The 21,372-nt window shown below is 60.5% G+C and overlaps 1 protein-coding gene across 1 annotated transcript; it reads right to left on the bottom strand.

The window, feature by feature from the left end:
• Nucleotides 1-321: 321 nt before the first annotated feature.
• Nucleotides 322-19,140, bottom strand: RELT (RELT TNF receptor). Its single transcript, XM_022593763.2, has 11 exons — nucleotides 19,026-19,140; nucleotides 7,199-7,350; nucleotides 6,123-6,197; nucleotides 5,849-6,015; nucleotides 5,560-5,639; nucleotides 4,588-4,845; nucleotides 3,219-3,299; nucleotides 2,863-2,944; nucleotides 2,432-2,686; nucleotides 1,802-2,000; nucleotides 322-1,487 (listed from the first exon to the last, which is right to left on the bottom strand). The coding sequence occupies exons 2-11, from the start codon at nucleotides 7,241-7,243 to the stop codon at nucleotides 1,440-1,442; spliced, it is 1,290 nt and encodes a 429-aa protein (XP_022449471.1). The 5' UTR covers nucleotides 7,244-7,350; nucleotides 19,026-19,140; the 3' UTR covers nucleotides 322-1,439.
• Nucleotides 19,141-21,372: the final 2,232 nt, after the last annotated feature.

Genomic DNA, 21,372 nt, shown 5'->3' with positions numbered 1-21,372 from the left:
TGGTTAAGTAAAATACATTGTTGATATCATTTAAAATAAGTTCACTTGGTTCTTTTTACTTTTTACAATGTGGCTATTAGAAAAATTTTAATTACATACGTGGCGCACACTCTATTTCCGTTGGACAGCACTGCTTCTAGGGCCTTCAGTGAGAACCAGGTGACCTGAGAGGCCACCTCCGGCCCCACTTCAGCTGCTGCCTGGTGTCCACCTGCCAAACAGCAGGCGCTGCCAGGGGAGGGATGGCCTGACCCACACACGGAGCCCGACCCACAACTATTCACTGAATGGGCAGACCTGAAAGAGAGCGCCTCATGACACTACTTTCCCACCTTTTATTCAACAAATGGATGATGTAGAGACACAAGGGTGGGACAACAGCAAAGTTTCAATAAATAAGAGAAACGGGGACAGCAGTGGGCCCATGCCTGCACAGCCCCACATAAATAACGAGGTTGCTGAGCCAGAGTGGAGACGCGGGCTGGGCAGTCGCCCGCACTGCCCAGGCCAGGGGACGGACACACCAGTACCACAGGGACACAGAAACCACCGAGGCCAGAGGCCTCACCCCTTACCCTCCAAAGCGCCTGAGATCTTGTGGGTGGCTGGGCAGGTTGGGGCTCTGTACCACAGCCCCGCCCAGGTCAAGCCTGTTTTTTCAATTTCAATAAAAACAGCAGGGTCAGGGGCAGGCACGTGCATTATGCCCCTTCTGTAGGCAGAACCATGGATGGGCAGCCCCTTGGGAGCCTTGAAGGTGGTGGCCCTGAAGCAGCAAAAAACGGGGCCAGGTAAAACTAGTGGGAGGGGTGGCAAGGGGCCAAGTGCTCCATCTACACGACCCAGCCCAGAGCCTGCAAGATGCAGGAAGGCCCTGGGCACCGAGACGCCACTCTCTCCCCACTTCACAGTCAGAAGAATTGGGACCCAGTAATGGCCAGGGGCTTGCCCAGGAACTCGGTTCCTAGCTCATGGCTTTTTGTTGACCCCTCCCTTTGCAGGACCTCTCAGGAAGGAGGGGGAGGTCCCCTCTACAGAAGCAAGGAGTGGCTCATCACTAAGGCGTGGGGCCAGGGGTGCCAGGTAGAGGGCCCCTCCCCACCACTGAGGCCTAGCCACCTGGCGGTGCAGAGGACCCTGTGGGCTCCTAGGATCCAGCCAGGGCAGGGCACAGCATCAGGGACATCCTGCAGGGAAGGAAATGGGCGGCAGGGACGGGAGGGGCTCTCAACCTGCTCCTGCACACAGCACCCGCCGGCACGCTGGCTGGCCTGCCTCCTCACTGGGGTGGACGCTCCCACCTCCAGGCCTTGGCCTTGGCTGTTCTGTCTGCTGGGCCATTCTGGATCCTCACTAGCTCAGCTGCAGCTCTACCTCCTCCAGGAAGCCTTCGGAACCTCCCAGGGCAAGGCTGCAGTATCCTCAGATGAGACAGCCCCTCAGATGACCAGGTTGCTCTCACTCAGCCGGACCACATAGCGGTTCTCCTGGGGGACAGGGGTGAGGGGTCAGAGCTGTCAGGGGGCTTCTGGACTCCAAGAAGGAGTATCACAGCAAACAGCTGGCACAGACCAGCCACAGGCCTCTGCCCAGGTGAGTGGGCAGGTGGGCAAGGAGGGCCCCAAACCAGGGCCCAGGAGACTCCAGGAGGTAGTGAAGGGGAAGCGGGGTGACAGGAGGGGCAACATACCCAAGTGGTGAGTCCCCAGGAGGCAGTAGCCCTCTGTACCTCCACCCCTGCCCCATCTGCAGTCGGGGTTGGCACAGGTGCCAACAGACACCTTTCCCCTCTGGTCCTCACCTCGGCCTTGTTCTCTGCTGGGGACTTCAGCCATTTAGGGTGGCTTCCACCACTTCCCAGCAGTGTCCGCTGCTCACTGGAGAGGCCACGTCGTGGGGAGTCAGGGAGATCACCCCCTGAGGACCCGGCCTCCGTGATGGTCTTCACCTCTGAGGCCACCGAACTCATCCGCTGCTCAGGAATTCGGGCCACACGGAACCTGTGGGGAGAGGTAGTGCGATCATCCTCCATTAGAGGGAGGACCCCAGGTGTGGAGGGCGCAGCACCCACCAGGGTCACACAGCAAGTTCATGGGTCAGAGCCTGAGCCCTCCCCACGTCTTCCCACCCACTGACAAGCTCCCAACACCTCCCGACACTAGGCTGCAGGTGGACAGGCTCTTAGCCTGAGGCGGCGCAGGTGTGATGGGGGCTATGACCCTGCCCTGGGGGACCAGGGACTCCATGTGAGAGAGCGTAGCTGGGAAGACCTGGCTTTTCCCTGGTCGCCCCCACTGCAAAGAGGCCCACTGAAGCCAGGAAGGGTGAGGCCACCACTGAACCCAGTGTTCATGGATCAGGCTAGGGCCCTGCCACCCCCAGAGCTGTCATGTCATGTTGTGGCACCCTGCTGTGTCTATGCCCTCCTCACCTGCCCACAGACAAGATGGTGATCTCGCCCTGGCGTCCTGCCTTGGCCCCGACCTTGGGCACCCTGGCCGGGTTGGGCAGGAGTCTGGGAGTAGGAGTGGTGGCAGCTGCAGCCTCGGGGGACAGCAGCACCTCGGGCCACTTCTGGCTACAACGGGAGCAGCAGGGGCCAGAGAGTGAGGCCAGGCCCTGCACAGTGTGGAGGTGGTGGCGATGCGGGCAGACGTGTGGCATGCTGGGTGGGCCCGGCGGCAGCCTGTGGAAGACACAGGTGGGAGCGGTCACTGGGGCAGGGCAGGCCCAGGAGACCCCAGGAGGTAGGTGAAGGGGAAGCAGGGTGACAGGAGGAGCAACATACCCAAGTGGTGAGTCCCCAGGAGGCAGGCTGATTACCTGTGGTTTGGGGCCCTCCTTGCCCACCTGCCCACTTACCTGGGCAGAGGCCTGTGGCTGGTCTGCACCAGCTGTTTGCTGTGATACTCCTTCAGCAGCTCCTCCAGGGCCGCCGCATTCTCTGTGGGCAGCTGTAGTCAGAACCTGGCTCTGGGCCGTGAGGGGCACTCCCCCCAACCTCCTGCCCCAGCACAAGTCCCCCTACCTACCCGCCACCCCCTCCCTGGCCCAGGCTGTGTGCCTTTTCCTCCACCTCTCACCAGGCAAGAGCAGGCAGAGAGGCGGGAGCACCATGAGCCACAGTGGTCAGAGAGGGGGCACGCTGGCCTGAGGTATCCCGGCGGGAGGGGCAGAGCAGAGCTCTGGGAGGGATGGGGTCAGACCTCCCCCCTCACCTTTCTTCTCTGTGATCAGGCGCACCAGGACCCCAATGGTGTCCTCATTGGCGTCATCAGTATGGTAGGCAGGGTTGACCCCTGGGGAAGAACAGAGAACCATGATCCTAGGGAAGGAGACAGTGGGACACTCTGGGCTCACAGGCTACACCAGGACATGGCAGCAGAGGGCGCCCCTGGCCTGGCTGTATGCGTACCTAAGGGCCTCAGCTCTGATTCTGAGCCCATTATCACCTTCACTACTTACTCAGCATCACTGCTCCCTGCACCCAGCAGCACCAGGGGCTTAGCGGTTTCAGGGCCATCTGAACTCCACCGTCCCTGCAGATGTGTGGGATGAGGGAACCAGCCTCTCCCAGGGCCTGCCCTCTCCTCTCTTTAGCCTCAGGGAGCTATGGGCTGCCTCTCTGCCCATGACCTCCGACAGCCCCAGCAAACTCTGCCATCCCAGGCCTATCACCTCCCTGCACACCGCCCTGTCGGTATAACTAACTGAGGACCCGAACCTCAAGAGCATGAGACTGGGCCATGCAATCATTCCTGGGCCAGCAGCAAACAGAACTCCTAGGACTCGCACCCAGGCAGCAGCCAACAGTTAAAGGGAGTCCTAGGCCAGGAAAACAAGTGCAGTTCCAGGCAAAATGGCCTGAGTTGCCACTTTCCTGCCTGCCTAAAGCGCCTGTCCCCCTCCTGACCTCTGCAGACTGCAGTGTCGGAGGTTGAAAAGGGCGCTGGCATGGCAGGCGCCATTCTATCTTGACTTGGCCCCCAATTTCTGTGAGCAGTGTATGTGCATGTGGGATCCGGGCCCTACTGGCCCTCAGGGGACAGCGCAGAGGGGTAAGGGGAAGAAGAAAATGGACCCAGGGCCCTGGGGTAGGGGCAGGAGGAACATGTCTCTCCCTCTGGGTCCAGGGTTCGTAACTCAAACCACAGCCTGGAGCTGAAACCTGAGCCTCTCATGGTCCCTGTCCAAGACAGCTGCCCTGCCAGCCCTTCAGGCCAGAGGTCGGAGGTCACCCTGAGTACCCAGAAAGCAGTCCAACCCTTGAACCACACACACAACTGCAGCCCCTGAGGAGTCCAGGCCCTTACAGCTGGGTAGGGCCTCACACAGGGAGGGAATCCCACTGAAGCCACTTGACCGCTGCTCTGCCTCTGCTCTGCCCCAATTGCCATGTCGGGCCGCCTCACCCTTTCTTCTACTTTGCCAGTCCGCAGTGTCTCCTCTGCGGCCCACGTGCGGCACCTCCGGGAAACTCTCCTGATTAGCCCTCTGCAGGCCTCTCTCCATGTCAGACCGTCCAGACCAAGTAGGTTCTCAGCCGCGCCCTCTGGCCTCCCCACCCAGCCCCAGGCTGGGCCTCACCGCTGCCTCCGCCTCCAGGACCAGGCCCGACCTCCTTGTGGGCCGTGCAGTGGTAGCCCTTCCGCTTGAGCAGGTTACACACCAGGATGCCTAGCAGCCCCATGAGGCAGAAGATGGGCACAATGGCAATAACCGCATACTGGGCAGCTGTCTCCTCGGGGCTGCCCGCCTGTGTGCTGTTCCCAGGCTGCCGCGTCTCCCCTGTGCCGCTCACCCCTGCTGCCACCTCCATGCCACGTCGGGCCCGTCGCCCCCGCTCTGAGCACCACGGAGGATGGAGGCATGGAGGAAAGACAGAGGCAGAGAGAAACACACTCAGAGAGGCCCAGGGCCCGGGTTACTGTGGGCAGGGGTCGGGGCGGTGGGTGGTACCGGCATGTCCAGAGCACCCACTCTCCACCATGGTGGGGAAGTAAAGGGCAACTCACACCCTCCTTTTTGGCCATCTGACCAGTCAGCCAGCCTGAGCAAGGCCTCCTCAGCCCTCAGGACGGCCAGACCCTGAGGCCCCTGTCCACCCCTCATGATGGGTCAGAGGGGTGAACAAAAGGCAACGGTGCACATGCCTGGGCACAGCAACACCGGATCCTGCCTCCCCACAGCCTGACGCATGAGTTAGTTGCCTCAGAAGGTGACCAACTCAACAGGTGAGAGGAGGTGCAAGTGTGTAAGCGTATGTGCTCACACTCAGCTACGTGGGTTATTTCGAGGGGAAAAGGACAGGAGACTGGTTGGGATGTGAAACCCAAGCTGTGGCAGCCACCTGCTGGACAGTCTCTGCCACTCAAAGACGGGGTGAGAAGACACAGCCAGTGGACCTGCTGGACACGCTGTGGCTGCACACCCTCCCCTGGGCTAGGGGAGTGAGGACCCCCACTGCCCCAGACGGACACTGCGGGGCCCTTGGGCTCAAGCTCGCCAGACCCCTTCCCACACATACCCCGCCAGTCCTAGCCATCACCTGCCACTCACCGTAACAGCCGCGAGTACCCAGGGGTGTCCAGGAGCACGGCTGACAGGGAACACGGGGGACCTCTGACGGGGCAAACCACCTGCAGGGAGGGAAGATGTTACTGAAGCCCAAAAACTATCCTTAAGAGAGGCTGGACCTTCCTACTGGGCACCCTCACTGGTCCTGGCCCACCCCATTTCACAGATGGGAAGACTGTGGCCCACTCAAGAGGTGAGTGAGCCTGGGACCCCAGGATCTCAAGTCCTGGTCACCTGGTCATGAACACCCACACCCCACCCCATGGCTCACCCAGGCTGGCAGTTTCCACATAGTGTGTCTCGAGTTGCCGTGCCCACCTGGGCCTCCAGCCTCCCTTGAGGGCTGCAGCGGGAGTGCGGCTGGCAAGGGCTAGAGCCCCAGGAAGCTGAGAAGGTGCCTGGGGGGCAGGACCTGCATAATGTGCCCCGCCCTGGTTCCTGCAGGAGAGAAAGAGTGAGAACAAAGCCAGGAGCCAGGCCTGAGGTCCCTGCCCCTGGCCGTCAACAGTCTTCCCAGGAGAGGTGGATGGGCAGGGCGAGCTCACCAGGTTGGGCTCCTCGCCGGGTGGGCACGGCCAAGGGGTTGTTGATGTTGCAGTGGCCAGAGGCCAGGGCAACAGCTGGAAGAAAAGAGGGCAGGACACACTGAGGGAGCGGAAAGCACCGGGACATGGCATCTCTGGGGCCACCTACCCCCCACCCACTTTCAGTCACCCCAGGCACAAGGACCACCAATATACAGGGCCACCCCCAGGCTTTGGGGACACTCTCTAACCTCAGTCCCTTGTGCTACAAGTAAAATCTGCCTGTCCCAGACCTGCTGCATTGCCATTGCCTAGGCAAGGGGAGAACCACATCTGCTTCTGGAAAGTGCTGAAACGCCTCAGACAGGGCCAGATCAGGATCTTGAGCCCCTGGGTCTGTGAGTCACGCCCTTGTAGCTAACCAGCATGATGAGGAGGAAATTCTTCTGAATTCCTCTCTCAGGTTCCGCCCCCCTTCCTGCTGCCTTGGTCCACACACCACAGTTGAAAATGTCATTAAGCAGCCTCAGTTCATCATCCCTGGGGCCGAGACTGCAGATGGGGCCTCGGGGCCTCGGCTGAGTCTCTGGGACCACATCCTCCTCCGTGACCTTCCCACAACACAAGGCCAGCCCGTTCACACCCTGGGACCCACACAGAGCATGACAGGCCCCAAAGGAAGGATCTTCTCCATTCGTGTCCTCCCCCTATTCCTCTCGGAGCTCCCTCTCTTCCCATTCCAGGTGTGAACTATCTGCCCTGAACCCTGCCCGCAGGGGAGATCCCCCAGTCCTCCAGTTGGGCCCCAGTTTGGGGCAGGCACAGCGTATAGCCAGCTACCCTGAAGGGCAGAGGGAATGTCACACGGGAGGTGCCAGAGACCTCCTCAGGCCCTAGACGCGGCTCCAGCACGTGCCAAACAGTGGGAGGCCGACGGCACCAGGAGCACGTGGGGCAGGAGGCGCTTCCTAGGGTCAGACTGCCTCGATTCTTCAAAAGAAGAGCCATGTAACTAACTCCAGTACCCACTGCAGCACGAGGTTCCTTGAGCACAGGGCTCAGGACTCACCTTCCCCACGGTCCCATCCCCAACTCACCACAAGGAGGCAGGATAGGGGCCAGTGCGGTGGGCTCAGCTTCATCCTCAAGCCCCAGTGGGTCGCCAGCCTCAGGCAGATGGAGGGGAGGCTCAGACGGGGATGGGACAGGCAGGCAGGCAGGCAGCTGCAGTCCTCCTTCCAGGACGGGGCTGGACGGGAACATCGAGAGGTGTCACCGGGCAGGCAGAATGCTGGGGCGGCTTGGCCTATGCTCACTGGCCCTGCCCTCTGGTCCACTGCAAGCCCTAGCAGAGGTGGGGGCACCCTGTCTGGGGCCAGCCTCCCAGGGCAGCTTCCCAGTGGAGGAAGGGCTTCCTGCCTCTTCCATAAACAGCCAGCTGTCCTAGGCCCGGGCAGGGGAGCAGGGGAGGAAGGAAGCCTACAGCCTACAGCCTCAGCCCCGGGGGTGGGAGGAATGAGAGTGCTGACAGCGACCCCACGCCCGGCCTCCCCACTTGCATCCCCAGCTCTCAGGCTCCTGCCTCTCAGAACTCCTTGGGGCGCACAAGCATGCCCGCCTCTCCTACTTCTCTGCCTTCACTCTTGCTGTTTCTGCTCCAAGGAAGGCCTTTTCTGTCACATTTCAAAGCCCAACACAAAGGCCTCTTGTTGTGGAAGCCTCTCTAGACTTCCATTTCCCCAAAGCTCCCCCACCCCAACCCCATCACTGTGCTGGTCCTCCCACGGGTCCCACGGTCCCGCCTGGCAGACTTCTCCAGAGATCTGGGATGTGTCTGACTGCATCTCTTGAGCTGCGGGCAGACCTGCAGGGGTGGGGAGTGACAACCAGCATTCAAGCCTTCTGTCTTCTCTTGGGCACCTGCTGTGTGCTGGGCACTGCCCTCAGCACGGGAAAAGGTATGAACAAGACAGGCGCTGTCCCTGTCCTCAGGGAACTCACACCCCAGGGGAGACCAACGACCAACAGATAAACAGTGAGTGTCCCGTGCCAGAGCCAGGGAAGTGCCAAGAAACCAAATAAGGCATGTGAGGGCACAGAGGGTGATGGGCACAGGCCTGAGGCTGAGCCCCCAGGCTCAAGGGTGTGGCCTCCTCTATAGAAAAGTCTCCAGCGGAGGACAAGGTTGGAAGAGCAGGAAGAAGAATATGGATTGCACAAAAGGGATAGTGGCAGAACAAGGGAGTTCAATGACCTCTTTCCAGGAGGCCTGTCTCCAGGCTCAGGAGGGTGAAGGAGGAGTGTACATGGAGGGCCTCAGGCACAGGCCACAGGCAGCCTCTGACCCCCAAGGGGCAGCCTCGAGCAGCCAAGCCCAGCCTGTTGAGGGGGCCCTGCCTGGAACCCCGGGGCTGTCTGATGCCCAGCCTGGCAGGAGAAGCACTGCCTGCAGTAAACCCCAGGTCACGGAAGAGCCGAGAGCCCCTTGGCCTACAGGCGGCCCGGACTTCCCCCCAGGAAAAGGAGCCGGAGGAAACTGATACGGCTGCGCTGTGGGCCTGGCCTGGCACAGACCTCGGCGGGCCAGGGGTTTGAATTACACCCAGGGGAGGGGCTGGGGCAGTGGTCACGCTATCCTCGGGACTCTCCAGGTCACTGGCAGCGGCTCTCGGCCCAAGGCCAGCTCAGGGGAAAACCTGGGACAGAAGGTCCAGCCACAGAGTAGAGTGAAGGCTGCGCCCTGGCAGTCAGCACCCAACAGGTGGCATCCTCTGACCCATCCTCCACCGGTCCCTCCTCCCACATGGTAACAAGTGTCCCCCTGCCCAGGCCCAGTTCCTACTCAAGCCCATCTCTCCATGGCCCCCTCCTTGGTTTTTCATGGGAGCTCACCCACAGACTTGACCACGAGCCCCAAGACCTCAGGTTGGCCCCGTGGCCCTGTCCAGCCCCCAGACCCAGCACCCGTCCATATCCCCAGGGTGGGCCAGAGAGCTGGGGCAGGGGTGGAAAGTAAGAGACCCAACGTCCACCGAGGAGAGACTCCCCCCTAGTCCCACCCCTGGCCGTGACTGGCACCTGCTGGGTGACCTGAGCTCACAGGGAGGGGCTGTGCAGCTGCCCACCTCCAGACAGACGGGGAGCTATGGTCTCAAGACTTCGAGGAGGAAAGTGGGGTCCAAAGGCCCAGACTCAAAGCCAGCGAGGGCCCACTCAGGCACATTCACAGACACTCGCTGCCTAGCGCCCTGACGCCTTCTAATTATGTGCCTTCTAATTACCCCAAACCAGCACTTACTCCAGTCTGGCTGCCCAAGTCTCTGCTTACAGCAGCTCCCCCTGCCCCCACAATCAGCCTGAGCCCCCAGAGGACCTGCCCGGTCAGGCAGCCGCTGGCCTCCACCCAGAACACCCCTGCACACACGTGGACCCCTGCTGCTCTGACTCCCCTCTGCGCCTTCTCCCCACCCAGCCTCCAGCACCTATGCTCTAAGCCCTGGAACCCTGACTGAAAAGCAAGTTCAGATCAAGCCCCTTGGCTGGGGGAGGGGAGACTGAGAAGGCTCCATCCCCACCCCTCTGCCTTCCAGAAGGCAGGGCAATCAGTGACCTTCCAAAGCCCTGCGCCTCGGGGCACCTCCTGAGGTCTTCCTGGGGGAGGGCTGTCAAAGATGGGCAGTGGTGGTGGTCTTCTCCGGCCTGAGGGCTCCTGGCAGAGGAGAACCACCCTTCAAGGCCCCAGGGGCAGAGAAGGAAGTTAGCTTAGAGGCCACTCCTCCCTGAAATCTCAGCCTGGGGCCTGTTCCCACTGTCATCAGCTCCCTGGGGGACCAGAGCCCCTGCTTCACCTTGCTGGGTCTCAGTTTCCTCACCTGCAAGATGGGGATGTTTACGTCCCAGAGCAAGGCTGTCATGAGGTTTAAATGAGGTAACAAGCCTGATGTAGGTCATGTGACTTCCTCCCCATCACCCCTTCTTTCTCTCTACACCTCCCACCGAGGCTGCTTATGACCGTTTGCTTACTTGTTTATTGCTTGGCCCCGCCCCCCTCCACCAGACAGCAGCGAGGGCAGGGATGTCTGTCTCACTCACCACAAAACCCTGCCCCAGTGTCTGGAGCAGGAGGCCTCCAGAAAACAGGTTCACGGGGGCGGGGGGAGGGGCTCCTCACGCTCAGCCCGTCCCCACCCTCCAAAAAAACGCCCAAACTATTAGAACCAGAAATTCCCTGGAAGAAAGCCAACTAGCAAAGCTGAGACCAGGGCCCCAAGCGGGAGATGCCAGAGCCCCAGGGAGGCACAGCCCAGGAGTCCTCAGAGAAAGAGGAAGCTGTGTCACCACCCGGGCCTCCTCAGGCCTCAGCAGCTTCCCCTTTCCCAGAACTGAAGCTCATGGGGTCACCCGGCCCCAGCCTGGGGCCCCATCTCTGCACATTCCCTCTCCAGCCTCACCCGCCTCCGCGGTGGCCTCCTCCGAGGGTCTCCCACAGCTCCATGCTCACCCCACCCCTCGCCTGCCCCCTGGCCTCCACTTCAGCCCCCCACAGCTTAGGCGTCTCAACACCCAGATCTGACCCCTGTCCCTCCCCGCAACTCCAGCCACTGACAGCTGCTTTCTGTCCCCCACACTTGCCTCTCTCACCTGGCACTGGTACCTGCTGTTTCCTCTGCCCAGAAACCCCTCCCATCACCCTACTGACAGCTACCCTTCCTTCAGAGCTTAGCTCGAAGTCACTTCCTCCTGGAAGCCCCCAACCACCACCTCACTTGTGCAGTCCTCGCCCTGGGTGTGACCAGGCTACGCACCCACCCTTTCCCCACTGACGTGCTGCCCCCGTACCGGGTGCCCAGCACGTGAATAGGTATGTGCTGAACCAGGGGGATCAAAAAAGGCACTCAGGAGAGGGTCCACCTTCTCCCAAGGTCAAGAGGGCCAGGGAGCAGGCTGACGATTAAGAAGTCTAGAGGCTGGGCTCGGGGTGGGGGATTGAACCCGGATCTGAAGCCCTTGCCTGACTTGAGGAGAACCAGCCTTCCTTGCTCTGCTCTTCACTGGCTCGGTGGCTATGGACCCCACCCCCATTCCCCATCCCTCAGAGGGCTGTTGTGAGGCCGAGAGAACACACATTAAATGCTCAGCACAGAGCCCAACACAGAGCAGGCCCTCAGTAAGCATTCACCGTGCCTCAGGTTCCCCACGTGTAAATCGTGGAGGGGGTTATGGCACATACTCGATGGGAGGTACGAGGTACAAACGAGATTCTCTTATATTTATGTACAATGCTTGGCGCAGAGCCTGGTACACGGGAGGTGCCCGAAGATACACACTGACAATCTGGGGGATTGGGAGGGTGTAGGAAGGGAGAGGAAAGGTTGGTGGGCAGATCCCAGGTCACACCAAGCTTAGGCTGCAAGCTGAGAAGCCTGCATTTCCCCCAGGGCCTTGAAGGGTTAGCGGGGGAGGGAGAGGTGCGGGACAACTTGCGTCTCAGAGGGCTTGCCGGGCTGCCTGCCAAGTGAGGCAGGGCTGGGGAGACGGAGGTGGGAAGCAGGTAGCCACCTGGAGCAGGGGGTGTGGGGCAGGTATTTGTTTCCCAGCCAGCCTGGGGACCTCCCTGCAGCCTCCAGGGGCTAGGGTTGCCTGGAAACACAGCTGGACACAGGCCTTTCTCAGCAGTGGCTGCACCCTAGGCAGGAAGACAAAGGCCGCCCATCAATAGAGAAATCCAGGTTAGCAAGGAAGCCAGTGGTTCCTTGGCAACTGGGGCTGAAGTAGGGCAGTGCCCACAGTGGGGGGTAGTGAGGACAGCTAGGCATTGCCTCCTTTTCATCCTCTGCCCTCACAGGGAAGGGAACAGACTCCCATCGCCTCGGGCCAGGCCCTCATCCTGGGTTGCCTCCACTCCTCACAGGAGAGGTGAGCGTCCCTGCTTCACCCTTGGGTAACTGAGGTCACCCAGCCAGGGGGAGGTAAAGCAGGGGTGGAGCCCAGGCCTACCTGACAGCTTCCCACCTCACTCTGGCCCCTCCTACCCAGGAGCCTGGCCCAGGACCTGGCGCAAAACAGATGTTCTGAGCGTTTGCCAACCTGACGGCAGAGACTAGGGAGCTGGCGGCACACAGGAGGCGGCTCACCTGAAAGACTATTACAAAGCGCGCGGGCAGGCGCCAGGGAAGGAGGTACTGCCGCCATGGGGGTCTCTGGGGCCTCTGAGGTTTCCTGCATGCAAAGTGCCCTAGTCTACCACAGCTCCAGTAGGAAAAGGCACTGGGACCTGTGAGAAGCAGGAAGCCCAGGGAAGGAGGGGGAAGAGGAAGATCCCAGGGTAGAGCCCAGCTCCCTAGGACTAATGAGGGGCTGGGAGCCCAGAGATGTGCAGAGGCTGCCTCAGGGCCACTCAGTGAGAAGGGGTCCCCCATTCCCACCCCCAGCCCAGCCTCAGGCAGCCAAGATCTCCCAGGTCACAACCCTGGGGTGAGGGCTCAGGGGTGTGAGGTGGGGCCAGGGGGCTAACTGGCCCTTGAGGCTAAGAAAAGGGCTGAGGCAGCCAGACAGGGCCCACTCAGCCCCTCCCAGTCTGGGTGCAGATGCAATCCCTGCCCCCTCCCTGGCCTAAGCCTGGGGCTGGGAGGTGTGGCAGGGGCCCAAACTAGACAGTCGTCTCTGAGGCAGAGCTGGGGGTCCCCAACACCCCTCACTAAGAACCTACTACACGCCCATTCCCTTACCAGGCCTCAAAGACAGGGCTCCAGGCTTCACAAACGAGGAAGCTGAGACTCAGAGTAATACCCTGTAACCACTTAGTCTGAAAGGAGACAAGGTTTCCCATGCCGAGTGGGGACAGGCAGCTGGCAGCCCCTGCTCTTGCCACCCCAGACCTGGCATTCCCGCTGCTCCCACATGCCCTGCTCCAGCCCAGCACCCAAGCACTCAGAACCAGAGCCTTCCTGCAGGGAGGCCGCGCCAGTTCCCAGGACAGGATGGCAAAGCGCTAGGAGGGCTGGAGGACACCCCACTGCCCACCAGCTGTCGCCACTGCTACCTTCTCCTCCGAGAAGCCACCTTTGCCTCCTGCCCCGGCCGCGAATCTGTACCGATCACTACTGTGCCAGGGTGCCCAGAGTTGCTCAGCCCCGACCAGGCTGACCTGGGGAGGCTTTGAGAGAGACTGAGGGGAGATCACAGGCCCAGCCTGCCCCGTTCTCCGACTCCTCCTCCAGACTCAAGGTGCTGGGGGAAAGAGATTCCCCTGACCCCAGCAATTCCAGGTCAGGACCTAACGAACAGAGCCTGAGGATGGAGGTCAGCCTGAGGGGAAGGCTGGACCCGGAGCAGTCACACCTGGGTTCAAGCTCTAGGTCATCACCTAGGAGCTCTGTGACCTTGGGCAAGTTACTTACCCACCCTGAGCTTCAGGGTCCTCCCCTGCAAACAGGGGTTCTGGTCCCTGTCTCCAGGGATGCTGAGGGGATAAATGGAGCCCACTGTAAGTAATACTGGTCAGGGCCTGGCCTGACCAGGCCTCTCCTGAGCACCAGTCCTCAACAGCCCACAAGGGCCAGAGGAGAAGCCAAGCTCAGAACCAAGAAGCATCCAACGAAGGTCACCCAGTGGCTCGGGAGCAGGCAAGAGTGCTTGGGGAACCCAACATCAGTCCCAACAGCATGGGTGGATGAGTCTTGGACTCGCCAGGTAGACCCTGGGTGCCCATTTCCCAGCCCTTACACAGGCCTGTGTCCACCTGCTCCCACGCCAACTGAAGCCACAGTCAGGAAGGCCAGGGGTGCTGAGCAGTCAGGACCCAGCCCTACATCCCCGAACTTGTTTCCGCCTCTGTGATTTGGGACAACTGTGCCTGTCCAGCTGACCTCTTGGCATGGCTGGAGGTTCCATGGTTCATCAGGGAACAGCGACTCTTCTTATAATCAGGCCTCAGCCCAGGTGCCACCTCCTGCAGGAAGCCTTCCCAGCCTCCCTGTCAGGGTGGACCCGCCCCTCTCCTGGCCCCTTCAGCCATCATTGTTCGAGGTCCCCTTCAGGGAGGGAGGCAAGCAAGTGCACGCAGGAGGCGGGGCACAGCTCCATCCCTGTGCTCACTGCTCCTTCTTACCGTGAGGGTGTACAGGTCCAAGTTAGGCCCCTCCTTCTGGAAGCCCTCCTTCCTTCTCCCTCCAACCACACACTCAGACCCTGCCTCTAATTGGCTGCAGAGGCCCCTCCATCCCTCTCCTGTGTCAAGTAGCCAGGGCACACGCTCATAGCCACATGGGCAGTTTATTTATAGAGCACTCATCTTTCCCAGGGTGGCCTCGGTAAAAGCTCTGGCCTTCCAGGCAAACATACCTGGGTTAGGATCCCAGTGACACTGGAGTCCTGCAAGTCCCTTTCCGTCTCTGGGCCCTCTTCTCAATGCCTGTACCTGGACGGGGCTGCTGATGACCTGGGCATGAGGCTGAGGATGAGAGCCTCATGGTCCTACCCAGGGCTGAACACACAGCAGGGATGCAGCATCGGCACCTCAGTCTTCCCTGCCACCCCAACTGGGTGCTAAGGTCTGCCAGAGGTCATGTCCCAATCCTGAGTCGGGGTTGGGCGGGGGGGGGGGCTGCTGGCTGATCTCAGGCAAAATGCCTCCCCCTCTGGTCCAGCCCTCCTGCCTAACCTGGCAGAAGGGCTGGCCCTATAACGGATGGAGTGGGCCTGAGCAGCCCTACCACCACTTCCTCCTCGCCCTGCAGGTAGCCAGCCTGGTCCTTCTTTGAAAACTGACACCAGAGTTGTCAGACAACCCTCGCCTCCCACCTGGCGCCTGTGGGAGATGGGGCTGGGGGCTGGGCACGAGCTTGAGTGCCAGACTCCAGCACCAGTGACTGTGTGACTCAGACTAGGACTAGACCCTTCTGCCCTCTGAGTCTGGGTTCCCCACTGAGCAGCTTTGGAAGGAAAGGGATGCCCTGCCAGTGCTGCTGCATGGAGCCCTGCACCCAGGACCTAACACACATTAGGGCCTCAGGGGGGAGCGTCCTCTGCTGGCCCAGAATGAGAGCCTTGCCTGAGGAGTCCAGGGCAAGCACCAAACTGGCCCCTACGCACAGGAGTGGCCTTGAGTTTTCGCCCCTAACCCCCAGCACACACCCGGGAGCACTGGAGACCCTGGGTACCAACCTCCCTGTGCATCCTAACACACAGTAGGCCCTCAGCCTACGATGGCTGCCCTTCCTCAGGAAGAGGCCTGGCCAACACAGATATGGCAGCGGGAGAGGAGAGGCTGTTGGCCAGGCCGGCCCCACCCAACTGGGCATGTGGTGCCCATGAGGACCCCACCCCTGTGCCTATTCCCAGAGGTGAGGGGGGACATGTGGCACATGGACCACACAATGAAGAAGGACTAACGTTGGGCTGGGAGGGCTTCCTGGGGGAGGCAGTGGGGCTGGGGCTGTACCCTGAATGGTCAGGAGGGTTCTAGAAAGGGGAGACAGCAAATGCAAAGGCAGAGTACAACCAAGGCATCTGGTAGGGAAGGAAGAGGGTGAAAATGTAAAGTTCAAAAGGGTCCTGGAAGGAAAGCCTCGATGCTAGGATGAGGAGTCTGGACTATATTTTGCAGGCAAACAGTACAAGTTACCTTAGGGAGGCCACTCTGGCGCCGTGTGTGAGGGAACTGGAAACGGAGGCAGAAAGGCCAATACAGGAGTTTGGGCAAGGACAGCAAGGCCCAAGCTGGAACATAAGAGACGCCCTGATTTTACAAAGGCATGTCTCAGGCCTGCTTCCAGTCCTGGGCCACGTCCAGTCTTCTGGGGGACGTGTGGCAGGACAGAAGGTAGGTTCCCTGTCTGGAGGGTGAGAGCCAGAATATCAGGGTTGTGCAGGGCCTTGGTAAGTCCCAGCACTTCTCAGAACCTCGTCTCTCCCTCTGTAAAATGAGGCTGACCCTATGAGCAGGGGAAGGGGGCTGAAAGCTTCCCCTCCTTGACCAGAAATGGGCACCTGCCTCCAGCAACTGTCACTTGAGTCCCAACTGGGGCCACACTGGAAACCCAGCCGGACCCCACCACCATCCCTGTGGTCCAGGCAGCACAAGTTCCCAAAAAGGTTTGGCTTGGGCAGGGCACAGGGTGGGGCTGGGACCAGAAGAGGAGGTTAACCCTTGGTTAACCCTTCCCCTCTCCCTCCCCTTCCAGGGCCCTGAGCTATTTCCACCTCTTTGCTGGGGATGGAAATAACTCAGGCTCAGCCCCAGGAGACCAAGACAGCTATTCTGATCAGCCCCAAGAAGCACAACTCCAGTCATTCCAGAGAGGACAGAGGGACACCCGGATCCCCAGCTCCAGCTCTTGGCAAAGCAGCAGCAGTGGGCAGAGCTAGCAGGGTCCTCAGGGAAGAATGGGGACACTGAGGCCCTGAGCGGGTAGGCACAAGCTCAAGGTCACTACTAGCCTGTCCCTCAACCCCCACAGTGTGTGGGTGGACTGGGGAAAGTGCCCCTAGAACAACTCTGAGCGGGGGCACAGGGCCTCTCAGGTATGGTGAAGGTCAAGTGGGACTCTCAATTCTCCTGCCACTCTTGGAGCCTGGGCTATGCTGCTGACTCCCAACATTCTTCAGAGCCACATGGATGCTCCCCAAACCAGTTACAGGCTCTAGAAGGCAGGAGACAGGACTTTCTGGTGACCTCTGGCTAGGAGGTGAGAGTTAGGGGGAGGGAGGAGGAACAGGAAGACCATGAAACCCAGCCACCCTTAATGTTCTAGACACGTGTACACCACACTCAGAACTCACAGTGGCACACCCTGCCGAGGCCACGTTGCCAGCCTGCGTTTGAGAGAAGGAAGCCCAGATAAGCCATGAGCAGATATTAGGAAGGGGAGTGGCCCTCTCCAAGCATCTTACAGGGCTTCAGGCACAGGAGACCTGAATTCCAGTCCTGGCACTGAGCTGACTCTGTGTGACCTTGGGCAAGTCACTTCGCTTCTCTGAGGTTCTGTTTCCTTCTCTGAAAAACAGTCATCACATCTCAGAGCCACTGTGAGGATTCAACAAGAGCACACCATAAAGCATTCAGCATAGCACCTGGCACTGTCTCCCCAAACTCTCTCCCCGACCCAGAATGCAATCAACATTTTCAGAGGATGACAGCAGAGGAGAGAACGTGCAGATCCTTCAGCAGGTGTCTCCTCACCTCTCCTGGGCTAGGGAGCCTGATTTCCATTCCACTTTGCACGAACCCAACAGACCCTCTTGTGTGGGTGGGGGCCTCAGGAGGGTCTAGCCCAGATGGTGAAGAGGCCCTGCTCCAGCTCTCCAAAGCAGAGACGACTCATGCCCCCCAGGAACATGCCCCCTCTCCCCCCAAGAAGGGAACTGAAGAAAGGAGATGGGCACCAGAGAAGTCAATGTCTATGGGTCAGAATTTTCGGCGTGATCTGAGGAGCTGTGCTTCCAACCCTGTCACCAGCACCTGGGTGCAGCCCTGGGCCACTCTGTCCCCAGCAGACAGCCTGCTCCCACCCCCTACTGCAGTCTTTCTGCCTGAAGGGTGGTAGGGGAGAACAGAGACAGTTGACAGTTGACCCCAAAACAATAGAGAATACCAAAGTGATGATTCACAGTCCATTCACAGCCCAACACCTCAGTGTGCAGACAGGGAAACTGAGGCCCAGCGAGGGTGAGCGGGATCTGAGGGCAAGATTATGCCTGGGCCCAGTGAGAATACAGGTTACCAGGGACAGAGCTTAGCCAGGCCTCTTGGACCTCTCGCGCGTGTGTGTGTGTGTGTGTGTGTGTGTGCGCGTGCGTGCGTGCGTGCGTGTGTGTGTGTGTGTGTGTGTGACAGAGAGAGAGAGATGGCGCCTGAAGCTACTTCAGAGGCCCTCAGCTGCTGCCAGACCTATCACCCCACCAGATGCCCCTCAGCCTTGGCCCCTCTCCCTCTGCCAGGGCAAGTCACTCAGGGTCCACCCCCCTCCCTAAACTGAGCTCCTGAGGGATGCCCTCTTGGGGACAGTCCTGGAGAGACCCTTGTCCCCTCCCTGGCCCCTCTCCCTCCAGCCCCCATCTGCTAGTAGGTGTTTGAGGTCCCTCCTCTTTCCGCCTTTTACTCATTTCCCTGAGGTGCAGACGCGGACACAGGCGGACACACACACATACACACACACACACACACACACACACACTGCACTACTTGACCCCACAGCACACTATTACCATGTTCACTCACGTTCATGAGGGCCCTGGTGTCCTGGTCACACCCCAGGCCACACACACACTCAGTGACCCCAGTAACCCGGGGTCGCACTCACAGTGGGCTGGGGTCACGGTCACGCGTAGTGACCCGGGGTGGCTCTCTCACACAGTCACACGCCCACACTCTGCCTGTCACAAACACACAGAGCCCCTCGGTGTCTCCCCCTCGGCCCAACGTCACTGCCCAGTGTCCGAGCCACACGTTCGCCCTGGCTGGGCCGCCTCACGCGCCGTGTCACCCACAGTCACGGGCTGACACCGTTCAGAACCCCCCCTCCGGCCGCCCCGCGCCGCAGCCACACTGAGAAGCCGCCGTCCCGCCCCGCACCCCGTCCTGGTCTCAGTCCAAGTATCCCAGGCCGGCGCGTCTCCGAGGCCCGCCGGCTCCTCAAACTGCAAGTTCCGCCGCCGCCTCCCCATCACGCACGGTCGGGCCAGGAGCCGCGGCCGGAGGACACACAGCTCCCCCGGCAGGGAGCTCAGAGACGGGCGGGGGTCCGTGCGCGGAAGGCGCCGGAACAGGACGCGGGGGCGGGGGCGGGGGGCCGCGGGGCCTGGGCTGCGGCATCCGCCGCGCCGGCGAACTTCCTCAGAGACGCTGGGAGGCAGGGGGCACCGCTCGGGCCCGCATCCCTCTGGCCCCGGCCTCCGGGCTGGGGCTCCGCGCGTCCTCCTTACCTGGCCGCCCCGCAGCAGCTCCAGCAGCCCAGCTCGCAGGCCGACGCGGTGCCCGAGCCCGGCTCGGCGTGCGCACGGGCAGCCACGCAGCCTGCGCGCCTTTTGAATGAATCGCCGCCCGGTCCGGGAAGGCGCGCAGCCCCGCCCCCGCGCGTCACGGCCGCCGGCCCCGCCTCCGACGTCATAGCCCAGGTTCGCGACCCCCGCCCCCCGCCCCTGGAGACCGCCATGGGGCTCGCGCTCTGCAGCCCGGCCGTGCTGTTCTGTGTCGCCATCTCTCGCGCTCCCCGGGAACTGCAGGGGGCTGCGCCGGACAAGGCCTCTCGGATCAGCCGCTTCTGGGCTCCAAACCAATAAAGAAGGGGTTGCAAGATGCAAGATAGACTGGAGACTTGGATGCTTCTCTGAGACCTGTCACCACTGCCAGTGCAAACGGGGCCGCCGCTGTCCCTCCCTGGGTCTCGTTTTCCTCCTGGAAATTGGCAGTCAGGGACAAGGACCTCACTTTGCCTTGTTGAAGAGGCCCAGGTCCACCCCCAGAAACCCCACCTAGTTGTTGAGAAAGGCCTGGTGAAAGTGAATCTATAATGGAGGCCCACTTGGTGGTCTCCTGCCCATTCTTCAGGGCCCAGCCCAAACCTCCTTCCTCCAGGAGGCCTTTCCTGTCTCCATTCCCCGCCCCTTCCCTCTCTGCAAGGATAGTTAGTCCCTCCTTCCAGCAGGACAGATGATACACTGCTGTCCCTTCCCTACCACCAGCTGTCCCACCCTGCTGATTCCCAATGCCAGCCATCAGGGTGCCCAGCAGGGTGTGACTAAGGACCCCAGGGCACTATTCATATTGTATTACCAGCTCTGTGAATCGTGCCCCTTGGAGTTGTGCCATATGGTGGGCCAGAACTGGAGGCAGCAGCTCAAGAGCCAGGGTTTCCCCGACTTAGTACCATTCAGGGGATCCCAGGTGGCCCTCCCAGGACAGCAGGGCTGGGAGAAGATGCAGACAGTAGGAAGGGCCTTGTGCTGGGGAGGCAGAGGCCTGGCTGGGATCAAGATAATCACAGCTCATGGCAGAGGTGGAAGAAGGTAAATAAGTTGTTAGGGATACATTGTGAGGGGAGGTGGAGAATTCTAAATAAACTGTCATAGCATCTGAGCCATGGGGTGAGGGGGTGGGAAAGGTAAGGTCTCCAGGGTCCAGGAGATCCCAGGAGGAGAACTGGACACCTGCAGAGGGAGGGGGAAAGGGGAAGAGTTTCCATCTCCTTGGGCCAGGCCCAGGTTGTGAGGGAAGGGCAGAAAGAGCTCCAGGTCACTGATGTTGGGATCATAGCACCAGCCAGGCCTCTTGTATGTCAACGGACACCCCCAGAGCTAGGTCAGGGGTGATCCCACATCCGAGCCCACAGAAGGAGTCCGGAGAAGATCCATGCTGGGGACCTGCTGAGGGGGCTAGAGCAGCCCAGGACGCTCTCTATCCCTGCAAATGTTTTCTTTGTAAGGGGACCTTCTATGCCCCAGTTCCAAGTACTGCAGTTCAAATGGTGGCATTTCACACGCACCCAGTAGGCCAAATGGGGATATGCTTTTTGGTCAAGGAGCACTGGCTATTAATCAGACATCCTATAGAGGGTCCAGGCCTGTCTCTACTACCAGCTCTCAAATCCTTCCCCAACTCAGTTTCCCCATCTGAAAATTAGGCTGCCAAACTCATTGCCTGGAGGTCATTCCAGTTCTCTGTGAGAGGAGGCGATCTGCCTGACGTGGCCGAGTGGGAAGGGTGAGCAGCCACCAGAGACAGAAGAAATGACCAGGGATGGAGGGGCCGAGGCAGTCCCTCCTGTCCTCTGAACCACAGCAAGCTGCAGCTGGGACCCTGCCCAAGAGTCTGGGAACATTTAGCCGCTACAGTGAGGAGACAGGGAAGGAGTTGTGGAGGCCGCGAGAGAGATTTAGATCGGCTTTTTATGGAGGTTGGAGAACCACAGGCTCGAGAACAAAGGACTCTCAGAATCACAGGCTTTTAAAACTCCTGGCATCTCAGATGGATCCACGGAATCTTAGCATTACAAGCCCTGAGCCCAAGGACCTCAGAGACGATCTTGTTGAACCTCTAATAGTGCAGCCAGAAAAGTGAGCCCAGAGAAGGCCCACACCTCATCCTAGGTGGCACAGCACAATAAGCTGGGATGAGCTGTGGTGATCCAGAGGCAGGGACATGGACTCCATGTCCCACTGAGACACTCCCCGAGGTGGGGTGGGGATCCTGGGCCACAGGATTAGAGGAAGGGGGGTGTTTGCAGGGGATCTGAGCAGATGGCAGCCCCTGGGGTTATGGACCAGAAATGGT

Source organism: Delphinapterus leucas, chromosome 7 (genome assembly GCF_059928025.1).
Source record: "Delphinapterus leucas isolate spDelLeu-1000000601 "Yukka" chromosome 7, BTC_Dleu_Yukka2, whole genome shotgun sequence".
Classification (NCBI taxonomy): Eukaryota; Metazoa; Chordata; class Mammalia; order Artiodactyla; family Monodontidae; genus Delphinapterus; species Delphinapterus leucas.
This window is presented reverse-complemented; position numbering and strand designations above follow the sequence as displayed.